The 11,341-nt window shown below is 53.8% G+C and overlaps 2 protein-coding genes across 5 annotated transcripts in view; one reads left to right on the top strand and one right to left on the bottom strand.

Annotated features, from left to right (window-relative positions):
- The window catches only part of LOC134358598 (creatine kinase U-type, mitochondrial-like), a 71,912-nt gene that overhangs the window by 6,258 nt on the left and 54,313 nt on the right, over positions 1-11,341 (bottom strand). For both annotated transcript variants that reach the window (XM_063071016.1, XM_063071015.1), the window contains 2 exons: positions 4,295-4,380; positions 3,579-3,702 (listed from right to left, as the gene is read on the bottom strand). In XM_063071016.1, coding sequence (XP_062927086.1) covers positions 3,579-3,702; positions 4,295-4,380 — 210 coding nt within the window. The remainder of the gene's footprint in view (positions 1-3,578; positions 3,703-4,294; positions 4,381-11,341) is intronic.
- Positions 1-11,341, top strand: part of LOC134358597 (G-protein coupled receptor 161-like) — a 99,495-nt gene that overhangs the window by 38,500 nt on the left and 49,654 nt on the right. The window lies entirely within an intron of this gene.

Below are 11,341 nucleotides of genomic sequence, written 5' to 3'. Positions count from 1 at the left end.
TGTCCTGCCAGGGAAATCGTGGAGACAGATTGCATGGTAGAGTTTGGATGGATTTCTGAGTGGAAAGGATTTGCAGGGATAGGGAGTCAATTGTGCAGCCGACACTGACATAATGGGCCAAATGGCCCCCTTCCAAGCCATAACAATTCAGCGATTCTTCAGAGTTGCAGTCTGCCTAATTCCCACCTTCTCCAGTCTGTGTCATTCCGAGGCTTTGGAAACCTTCCAGGCATGTTTACACCCCAAGCTGGTTGGCGGGAGGCTCGCAGTGACAAAGAGCCCAGACTGACGGCTGGGGTGTCGGTGGGAGGGGCAGGGGTCTGTACTCAAAGGAATCCTAATCACAGAAAATCCCAGCCGGCTTCCACTGTGCTACAGCTACACTCACATGAGGCAGTCAGAGCCCAAACACTTCGGGAGTGGGGGGGGCTTCACTTCCTCAAACCTGCCCCCCCCCCCATTCTCACCTCACCCGCCCCTGCCTCAGCTCCTCCAACAGTAACTAATGCCGGATTCGATGGAAAACAGAACAATGGGAGAACCGAGACAGGTGGGGGGGAGGTGGGGATCGGCGGGAGGAGAGTCTGGGATCCCAGTCAGGGGCTCTGGCAGGAACCAAGGGTGGCCTCTGATTACAAGGAACAGAGGGAATGAAGGAGGGGGAGGGAATGGTGAGGGGGAGGGTGGGGGAGGGGGAGGGGGAATGTCTGGTTGGATATGGGGGGCGGTGAGGGGGAAGTGGAGGAGAAGGTGGAGGAGGGGGACGGTGATGTGAGGGGAAGGTGGAGGTGGGGAGGGGGTGGAAATGGTGAGGGTGGGGGAGGGGGAGGTGAAGTTGGGGAAGGGGAGGTGTGGGTGGGGAAGGGGTAGATGAAATGAGGGTGCAGACGAGGGTGGGGAAGGGTAGGTGAGGGTGGGGGGATGTGTAGGTGGGGGAGGTGAGGGTAGAAGCAGGAGAGGTGAGTGTGGGTGTGGAGGAGGGTGGTGAGTGGATGTAGGGGGGGAAGTATTGAAGGGATTTGTACCAGTGTAACTGAACTGAAGATCACTTGCATAATAGAATGATAAATCTGAATATCACACGGAGGGGAAAGTGCTTCCAAGGCAGGAGGGATGGTAACCAGGGCAACATGGACTGCAAATGCAGTGACTGACAAAGAAACCGACAGGGAGAGAAGTTATTTTTGCACATCGAGTTGTTGCTCTGTTTGCAATAAAATCTGCTTCCACCAGTAACTTTCAACAAGCAACCACCTTTCACTTGCAATTTCTAAGACGTCAAGGCTGTCCATCTGTGCATGTATCAAGACCAGGACACCCTTCAGCCCCCTTTAGGGTATGGTATGGAAACGCCAATGGGAAAGTCTCCAAGAAGTGGTGGGCCAGACCATCACCAGCAGTGAACCCATTTCCGTGGACCACTGTCACAACAAACTTCCACCCATTACCCAGGCCATGCTCTCGTCCCGCTGCTACCATCGGGCAGGAGGTACAGGAGCATTAGGCCCCATACCACCAGGTTCAGGAGCAGTTATTACCATACGTCCATCAGGCTCCTGAACCAGCGTGGATAACTTCACTTGCCTCCACACTGAACCGACTCTATAACCTACACACTCACTTTCAAGGCTCTACAACTCATGTTCACAGCATTATTTTTTTCAAATTTGCACGATTTCACTTCTTTTACACATTGGTTGTTTGTCAGTCTCTGCTTATGTATAGTTTTTCATGAATTTTATTGAATTTCTTTAGTTTCTCGTAAATGCCTGCAAGAAAATGATCTCAGGGTAGTCTATGTGACTTTGGTAATAAATTTACTTTGAATGTGACCTTCATGCAAGTGCTACACAAGTCCTATCTCCAACAAGAGAGTGTCTAACCATCTACCCTGACATTCAGTGCATTTTCATCCCTGAGTTCCCCCTCACCAATAAACAGAGGAGGCTGGGGTCAACCACGATCACAAACTCAACGACCAACTGCACAACTACCACACAAAGCCCTGGAGGGACTCAATGGGTCAGGCAGCATCTGTGGAGAGAAATGGATGGTCAACATGTTGAGTTGAAGGGTCCCAGTGTGAAACGTTGACTGTCCATTTCACTCTACAGATGATTTATTTATTTATTTAGAGATACAGCACAGAACAGGAGCTTCCCGCCCGAAGAGTCACACTGCCCTGCAATCCACCTATGGTGCTTCAGAGGCTGGGCACCTTGCAGCTAGAGACCCGTCTCCCGACACCCAGGCCCCTTTCAATTATTTGCAAGGAGGGGAATGGAATGGAATGCTCGCCAACACCACTCCAAAAGCTCAATATCATCTCCGCTTGGTACCACTGCCAAGACAAGAGAACATCCATCCCCTCCATCAGTGGTGCTCTGGGGCTATCGGTCGCAGCTCCTTCCAGCACCCGTGACCTCCGCCTCCAAGAAGCTCAGGAAGAGCAGGCACATCTCCCTAACCCACTTTTTATAACGCTGTTTACATTGTAAATACATGCTGGTATTTATTATTTATAACCTCCAGCTTTATTTTTATATAATTCTATATTCTTTAATATTGCTGGATGTTTTTTTTTGTTGCATTTTGGCCTGACCAATACGCCAGTGCAAATTTCTAATTATGTAACATACACTCAGTGACCACTTTATTACGTACATCTGTAGACCTACTCGTTAATGCAAACATCTAGTCAGCCAACATAATGCACAAGAGCATACAGGCATGGTCAAAGGGTTCAGTTGTTGTTCGGACCAGATAGGGGTAAAACTTTGACCATGAAATGATCATTAGTGCTAGACGAGGTGGTTTGAATATCTCAGAAGCTGCTAATCTCCTGGGATTTTCATGCACAACAATCTCGAGGGTTCACGGAGGATGGTGCAAACACAGAACAAAACAAAAAAAAGCCAGTGAGTGGCAATTCAGGGGGCAAAAATGCCTTGTTAATGGGAGATATCAGGGAGCATGGACAGAGTGATCCACGCCGACAGGGAGGCCACAGTAACTCAATCAAATGTTACAACAGTGGTGTATAAAGAGCATCTCTGAACACACATGTTGAACCTGAAGTGGGCGGGCTATAGCAGTAGAAGACCAGGAACATACACATAGTGGCCACTTCAGTAGGTGCCCTCTGTTCCTGATAAAGTTGATCCTTGATCTCTGAACGTTGTCTAGGTCTGCATGTAGGCAATGGCTGCTCCACTTTTTGAGAAGATGCAAATAGAACTTGATTCCTTGTCCTCCAAGTCCCTCACTGTTCTTACTTGGAAATGTCTCATCTAAATCCTGCACCATTCGCACCTTCAGTACACAGCTTGAAGCAGCTGGAAAATATGACTCACCCCCACTTTCTCAAGGATAGTTGGGGACAGGGAAGCTGATGTTGTGAGCAATGCCCTGTATTTAGAGGGAATATGTTCCTAGGGCTCTGTGGAAAGAGTTCAGGGAATATGACTGTATGGATAAATCCATCAAAGAGCCAGCACAAGCACGATGGGCTGAATGGCCTCTTGCACTACCCAGAGTAGGTTCCTAGTGCTTTGGATTTTACACAGAATCTCATTCACCTCTTTGAGGCCTCGGCAGAACCTCTCAAACACCCTCTTCATGTTGCCCCCCTTCTCCATGGAGATGACTCGAGTGTGGTCCTCCTCATTGACCCAGATTAGGAACGTCTTCTCATTGTTGTGCCTGTAGAGTGAGAGGAGAGATCTGGGTAATTACACAGTCAACAATGGCCTCATCTTTAGCTGTATTCATACCTGGAAGTATCCACCTTTACATTATCTGCATGAGATACATTGGTTTAAAATCCCCCCAGATACTTGAATATCGACTTACCACCTTCAGGTTTCAATTTGTCCTCCAACTGAACCCCTTCCTTCCCTCCACAGTCATCTGTCTGCCACCACCTCCCACTTCCTGACTCAGAACTTGTCTGATCACACAATTAGTATAAACGTAATGAGGTTTAGCAAATTAAAGTTGGAGCCCTGTGTAGTTGAGTATTTTGGCTTCTGGTTACACAGCATCAAGCTTCATCCAAACCAGGAGACCATCTATGAGGCCAAGGGAGAATTTGGACCAGGGAAAGATGGAGAAAAGCAGAGATGGGAGGAGAGGGGCAGAGACAAGGGGGGGGGGTGGTCTTCAGAGCAGAGTGGAGGGAACAGAGAATGGGGGGAAGGAGGGGGAGAGAGTGAAGATACTAAACTAGGTTTCTAAGGTTCTGGTCAACCATAACTGGAAGAGTTGGGCAGGAGAACTAGACTAATGGACTCACCAGATCCCACGGGCATCAGGCCAATCTCTGGCCATCCCCGAAGAGGTCAGCAGAGGAGACACCGGTTTGTCAAACAAGAAATGGTCCTAAGGAAGGAAAAGTCTATTGTTATTAAAGTGCTTATTCACTGGACCAAGTCATGATCAAAACATAACTAGCATTCAATAGTGATGAGAGATAACAATGCTTTGATGGTCGCTCTCTGGTCCTTGCAGTGTCCTGTCACACTCCTCTAATGCAGGGCAAAGCTTCCTCTACACACTTTCAGCTAACTCCCCAAAACAAGGCACAGTATGGGTTGGATATCAGTTACAGCTTCTTTGACACCATCCCATCAAACACGTCACATCAGGGGGCAATGAGTGTAACTCATTCCCAAGAAAGGAAATGAAATCTACCGCCACGGCCACCTGTGCTCATTGGGACGGAGCTGTGCCGTAAGTCAGAATTAATTTGGAAAACCCCAAAGCGTTCCCAAGAACTCTTGTGGAACTGAGAGCCTTTCATTGCCAAGAGGTTCATTCTTCTCTGCACTTGGTGGCTGTAGATCAGCAACACGGACAGCCGGTACTTGAGCAGTGGCCCCTTTAGATACTCACAAAGAGGCTTCCACCTCTCACCCTCCATATAGACACAGTTCACAGTCTCCCTCCAGCCACAGAAATAACATGGGGTGCTATGAACCGATAGGGAATCTGTTGCTCTGTGTAACACCCCACCTTGCATCTCCAATGGAAAGCTGCAGCACACCCAGGTAAAGAGACAACACTGGGGAGGTCCCTTATTGCTGGACGATAAAACACAGTGAACCAGTGACTCATTGAGAACCTCTGCAAGGCGGCTTATCTGATCCTGACCCGGGAGTGTGGAGGGACAGTGTAGAGGGAGCTGCTCTCTGTGTCTGACCCCTGCTCCGAGTGTGTGACGGGACAGTGTGGAGGGAGCTGTTCACTATGTCTGATCCCTGCCCTGTGTGTGTGATGGGACAGTGTGGAGGGAGCGTTCTCTATGCCTGACCCCTGCCCTGGGGGTGTGATGGGACACTGTGGAGGGACCTGTTCTCTATGTCTGACCCCTGCCCTGGGAGTGTGTGATGGGACAGTGTGGAGGGAGCGTTCTCTATGCCTGAACCCTGCCCTGGGGGTGTGATGGGACACTGTGGAGGGACCTGTTCTCTATGTCTGACACCTGCCCTGTGAGTGTGATGGGACGGTGTGGAGGGAGCTGTTCTTCATGTCTGACCCCTGCCATGTGTGTGAGATGGGACGGTGTGGAGGGAGCTGTTCTCTGTGTCTGACCCCTGCCCCGTGTGTGTGATGGCACAGTGTGGAAGAAGCTGTTCTCCATGTCTGACCCTGCTCCGTGTGTGTGATGGGACAGTGTGGAAGGAGCTGTTCTCTATGTCTGTCACTGCCCTGGGAGTGTGATGAGTCAGTGTGGAGGGAGCATTTCTCTATGTCTGACCCCTGCCCCGTGTGTGTCATGGGAAGTCTGGAGGGAGCTGTTCTCTATGTCTGACCCCTGCACCGTGTGTGTGATGGGACAGTGTGGAAGGAGCTGTTCTCCATGTCTGACCCCTGCCCCGTGGGTGTGATGGGACAGTGTGGAGGGAGCTCTTCTCTATGTCTGACCCCTGCCCTGTGTGTGTGATGGGACAGTGTGGAGGGAGTTGTTCTCTATTTCTGACCCCTGCCCTGGGGGTGTGTGATGGGACAGTGTGGGGGGAGCTGTTCTCTATGTCTGTCCCTGCCCCGTGTGTGTGAGGGGACAGTGTGGAGGGAGTTGTTCTCTATGTCTGACCCCTCCCCGTGTGTGTGATGGGACAGTGCTGGGGGAGCTGTTCTCTATGTCTGACCCTGCCCTGTGTGTGTGATGGGACAGTGTGGAAGGACCTGTTCTCTGTGCCTGACCCCTGCCCTGTGTGTGTGATGGGACAGTGAGGAGGGACCTGTTCTCTATGTCTGACCCCTGCACCGTGTGTGTGATGGGACAGTGTGGAGGGACCTGTTCTCTGTGTCTGACCCCTGCCCCGTGTGTGTGATGGGACAGTGTGGAGGGATCGGTTCTCTATGTCTGACCCTGCCCCGTGTGTGTGATGCAAAAGTGTGGAGGGAGCTGCTCTCTATGTCTGACACTGCCCCGTGTATGTGATGGGACAGTGTGGAGGGAGCGTTCTCTATGCCTGACCCCTGCCCTGGGAGTGTGATGGGACAGTATGGAGGGACCTGTTCTCTATGTCTGGCCCCTGCCCTGGGAGTGTGATGGGACAGTATGGAGGGACCTGTTCTCTGAGTCTGACCCCTGCCCCGTGTGTGTGATGGGAGAGTATGGAGGGACCTGTTCTCTATGTCTGGCCCCTGCCCTGGGACTGTGTGATGCGACAGTGTGGAGGGAGCTGTCCTTCATGTCTGACCCCTGCCCCGTGTGTGTGTGATGGGACAGTGAGGAGGGACCTGTTCTCTATGTCTGACCCCTGCACCGTGTGTGTGATGGGACAGTGTGGAGGGAGCTGTTCTCCATGTCTGTCACTGCCCTGGGAGTGTGATGAGTCAGTGTGGAGGGAGCATTTCTCTATGTCTGACCCCTGCCCCGTGTGTCTGATGGGACAGTGTGGAGGGAGCTGTTCTCTATGTCTGACCCCTGCACCGTGTGTGTGATGGGACAGTATGGAGGGAGATGTTCTCTATGTCTGACCTTGCCCCGTGTGTGTGATGGGACAGTGTGGAGGGAGCTCTTCTCTATGTCTGACCCTGCCCCGTGTGTGTGATGGGACAGTGTGGAGGGAGCTCTTCTCTATGTCTGACCCCTGCCCCGTGTGTGTGATGGGACAGTGTGGAACGAGCTGTTCTCTATGTCTGACCCTTGCCCTGTGTGTGTGATGGGACTGTGTGGAGGGAGCGGTTCTCTAATTTCGACCCCTGCCCCGTGTGTGTGATGGGACAGTGTGGAGGGAGGTGTTCTCCATGTCTGACCCCTGCCCCATGTGTGTGATGGGACAGTGTGGAGGGACCAATTCTCTGTGTCTGACACCTGCCCCGTGTGAGTGATGGGACAGTGTGGAGGGACCTGTTCTCGATATCTGATCCTGCCCCGTGTGTGTGATGGGACAGTGAGGAGGGACCTGTTCTCTATGTCTGACCCCTGCACCGTGTGTGTGATGGGACAGTGTGGAGGGAGCTGTTCTCCATGTCTGTCACTGCCCTGGGAGTGTGATGAGTCAGTGTGGAGGGAGCATTTCTCTATGTCTGACCCCTGCCCCGTGTGTGTGATGGGACAGTGTGGAGGGAGCTGTTCTCTATGTCTGACCCCTGCACCGTGTGTGTGATGGGACAGTATGGAGGGACATGTTCTCTATGTCTGACCCTGCCCCGTGTGTGTGATGGGACAGTGTGGAGGGAGCTCTTCTCTATGTCTGACCCTGCCCCGTGTGTGTGATGGGACAGTGTGGAGGGAGCTCTTCTCTATGTCTGACCCCTGCCCCGTGTGTGTGATGGGACAGTGTGGAACGAGCTGTTCTCTATGTCTGACCCTTGCCCTGTGTGTGTGATGGGACTGTGTGGAGGGAGCGGTTCTCTAATTAAGACCCCTGCCCCATGTGTGTGATGGGACAGTGTGGAGGGACCTATTCTCTGTGTCTGACCCCTGCCCCGTGTGAGTGATGGGACAGTGTGGAGGGACCTGTTCTCGATATCTGATCCTGCCCCGTGTGTGTGATGGGACAGTGTGGAGGGACCTGTTCTCTATGTCTGATCCTGCCCCGTGTGTGTGATGGGACAGTGTGGAGGGACCTGTTCTCTATGTCTGACCCCTGCCCTGGGGGTTTGTGATGGGACAATGTGCAGGGAGCTGTTCCCCATGTCTGACCCTGCCCCGTGTGTGTGATGGGACAGTGTGGAGGGAGCTGTTCTCCATGTCCGACCCTGCCTCATGTATGTGATGGGACAGCGTGGAGGGAGCTGTTCCCTATGTCTGACCCTGCCCCGTGTGTGTGATGGGACAGTGTGGAGGGACCTGTTCTCTGTGTCTGACCCCTTGCCCGTGTGTGTGATGGGACAGTGTGGAGGGATCGGTTCTCTATGTCTGACCCTGCCCCGTGTGTGTGATGCGAAAGTGTGGAGGGAGCTGCTCTCTATGTCTGACACTGCCCCGTGTGTGTGTGATGGGACAGTGTGGAGGGACCTGTTCTCTGTGTCTGATTCCTGCCCCGTGTGTGTGATGGGACAGTGTGGAGGGAGCGTTCTCTATGCCTAACCCCTGCCCTGGGGGTGTGATGGGACACTGTGGAGGGACCTGTTCTCTGAGTCTGACCCCTGCCCCGTGTGTGTGATGGGACAGTGTGGAGGGACCTGTTCTCTATGTCTGACCCCTGCCCTGGGAGTGTGAGATGCGACAGTGTGGAGGGAGCTGTTCTCCATGTCTGACACCTGCCACGTGTGTGTGATGGGACAGTGTGGAGGGAGCAGTTCTCTATTTCTGACCCCTGCCCTGTGAGTGTGATGGGACAGTGTGGAGGGAGCTGTTCTCTATGTCTGACCCCTGCCACGTGTGTGTGATGGGACAGTGTGGAGAGAGCTGTTCTCTGTGTCTGACCCCTGCCCCGTGTGTGTGATGGGACACTGTGAAGGGAGCTGTTCTCTATGCCTGACCCTGCCCCGTGTGTGTGATGGCACAGTGTGGAGGGAGCTGTTCTCTATGTCTGACCCCGGCCCTGGGAGTGTGTGATGGGACAGTGTGGAGGGACCTGTTCTCTATGTCTGACCCCTGCCATGTGAGTGTGATGGGACGGTGTGGAGGGAGCTGTTCTCTATGCCTGACCCTGCCCCGTGTGTGTGATGGCACAGTGTGGAAGAAGCGGTTCTCCATGTCTGACCCTGCTCAGTGTGTGTGATGGGACAGTGTGGAGGGAGCTGTTCTCTATGTCTGACCCCTGCCCCGTGCGTGTGATGGGAGAGTGTGGAGGGACCTGTTCTCTGTGTCTGATTCCTGCCCTGTGTGTGTGATGGGACAGTGTGGAGGGAGCGTTCTCTATGCCTGACCCTGCCCTGGGGGTGTGATGGGACACTGTGGAGGGACCTGTTCTCTGAGTCTGACCCCTGCCCCGTGTGTGTGATGGGACAGTGTGGAGGGAGCTGTTCTCCATGTCTGACACCTGCCACGTGTGTGTCATGGGACAGTGTGGAGGGAGCAGTTCTCTATGTCTGACCCCTGCCCTGTGAGTGTGATGGGATGGTGTGGATGGAGCTGTTCTTCATGTCTGACCCCTGCCACGTGTGTGTGATGGAACAGTGTGGAGGGAGCTGTTCTCTGTGTCTGACCCCTGCCCCGTGTGAGTGATGGGACAGTGTGGAGGGACCTGTTCTCGATATCTGATCCTGCCCCGTGTGTGTGATGGGACAGTGTGGAGGGACCTGTTCTGTATGTCTGATCCTGCCCCGTGTGTGTGATGGGACAGTGTGGAGGGATCTGTTCTCTATGTCTGACCCCTGCCCTGGGGGTTTGTGACGGGACAGTGTGGAGGGAGCTGTTCCCCATGTCTGACGCTGCCCCGTGTGTGTGATGGGACAGTGTGCAGGGAGCTGTTCCCCATGTTGACCCTGCCCCGTGTGTGTGATGGGACAGTGTGGAGGGACCTGTTCTCTGTGTCTGATTCCTGCCCCGTGTGTGTGATGGGACAGTGTGGAGGGAGCGTTCTCTATCCCTGACCCCTGCCCTGGGGGTGTGATGGGACACTGTGGAGGGACCTGTTCTCTGAGTCTGACCCCTGCCCCGTGTGTGTGATGGGACAGTGTGGAGGGACCTGTTCTCCATGTCTGACCCCTGCCCTGGGAGTGTGAGATGCGACAGTGTGGAGGGAGCTGTTCTCCATGTCTGACACCTGCCACGTGTGTGTGATGGGACAGTGTGGAGGGAGCAGTTCTCTATTTCTGACCCCTGCCCTGTGAGTGTGATGGGACAGTGTGGAGGGAGCTGTTCTCTATGTCTGACCCCTGCCACGTGTGTGTGATGGGACAGTGTGGAGAGAGCTGTTCTCTGTGTCTGACCCCTGCCCCGTGTGTGTGATGGGACACTGTGAAGGGAGCTGTTCTCTATGCCTGACCCTGCCCCGTGTGTGTGATGGCACAGTGTGGAGGGAGCTGTTCTCTATGTCTGACCCCGGCCCTGGGAGTGTGTGATGGGACAGTGTGGAAGGACCTGTTCTCTATGTCTGACCCCTGCCATGTGAGTGTGATGGGACGGTGTGGAGGGTGCTGTTCTTCATGTCTGACCCCTGCCACGTGTGTGTGATGGGACGGTGTGGAGGGAGCTGTTCTCTATGCCTGACCCTGCCCCGTGTGTGTGATGGCACAGTGTGGAAGAAGCGGTTCTCCATGTCTGACCCTGCTCCGTGTGTGTGATGGGACAGTGTGGAGGGAGCTGTTCTCTATGTCTGACCCCGGCCCTGGGAGTGTGTGATGGGACAGTGTGGAGGGAGCATTTCTCTATGTCTGACCCCTGCCCCGTGTGTGTGATGGGAGAGTGTGGAGGGACCTGTTCTCTGTGTCTGATTCCTGCCCTGTTTGTGTGATGGGACAGTGTGGAGGGAGTGTTCTCTATGCCTGACCCTGCCCTGGGGGTGTGATGGGACACTGTGGAGGGACCTGTTCTCTGAGTCTGACCCCTGCCCCGTGTGTGTGATGGGACAGTGTGGAGGGAGCTGTTCTCCATGTCTGACACCTGCCACGTGTGTGTCATGGGACAGTGTGGAGGGAGCAGTTCTCTATGTCTGACCCCTGCCCTGTGAGTGTGATGGGATGGTGTGGATGGAGCTGTTCTTCATGTCTGACCCCTGCCACGTGTGTGTGATGGGACAGTGTGGAGGGAGCTGTTCTCTGTGTCTGACCCCTGCCCCGTGTGAGTGATGGGACAGTGTGGAGGGACCTGTTCTCGATATCTGATCCTGCCCCGTGTGTGTGATGGGACAGTGTGGAGGGACCTGTTCTCTATGTCTGATCCTGCCCCGTGTGTGTGATGGGACAGTGTGGAGGGAGCTGTTCTCTATGTCTGACC

Source organism: Mobula hypostoma, chromosome 18 (assembly GCF_963921235.1).
Source record: "Mobula hypostoma chromosome 18, sMobHyp1.1, whole genome shotgun sequence".
In the NCBI taxonomy this organism is placed as follows: Eukaryota; Metazoa; Chordata; class Chondrichthyes; order Myliobatiformes; family Myliobatidae; genus Mobula; species Mobula hypostoma.
The sequence above is the reverse complement of the archived record's forward strand: the minus strand, read 5'-3'. Positions and strand labels throughout refer to the sequence as shown.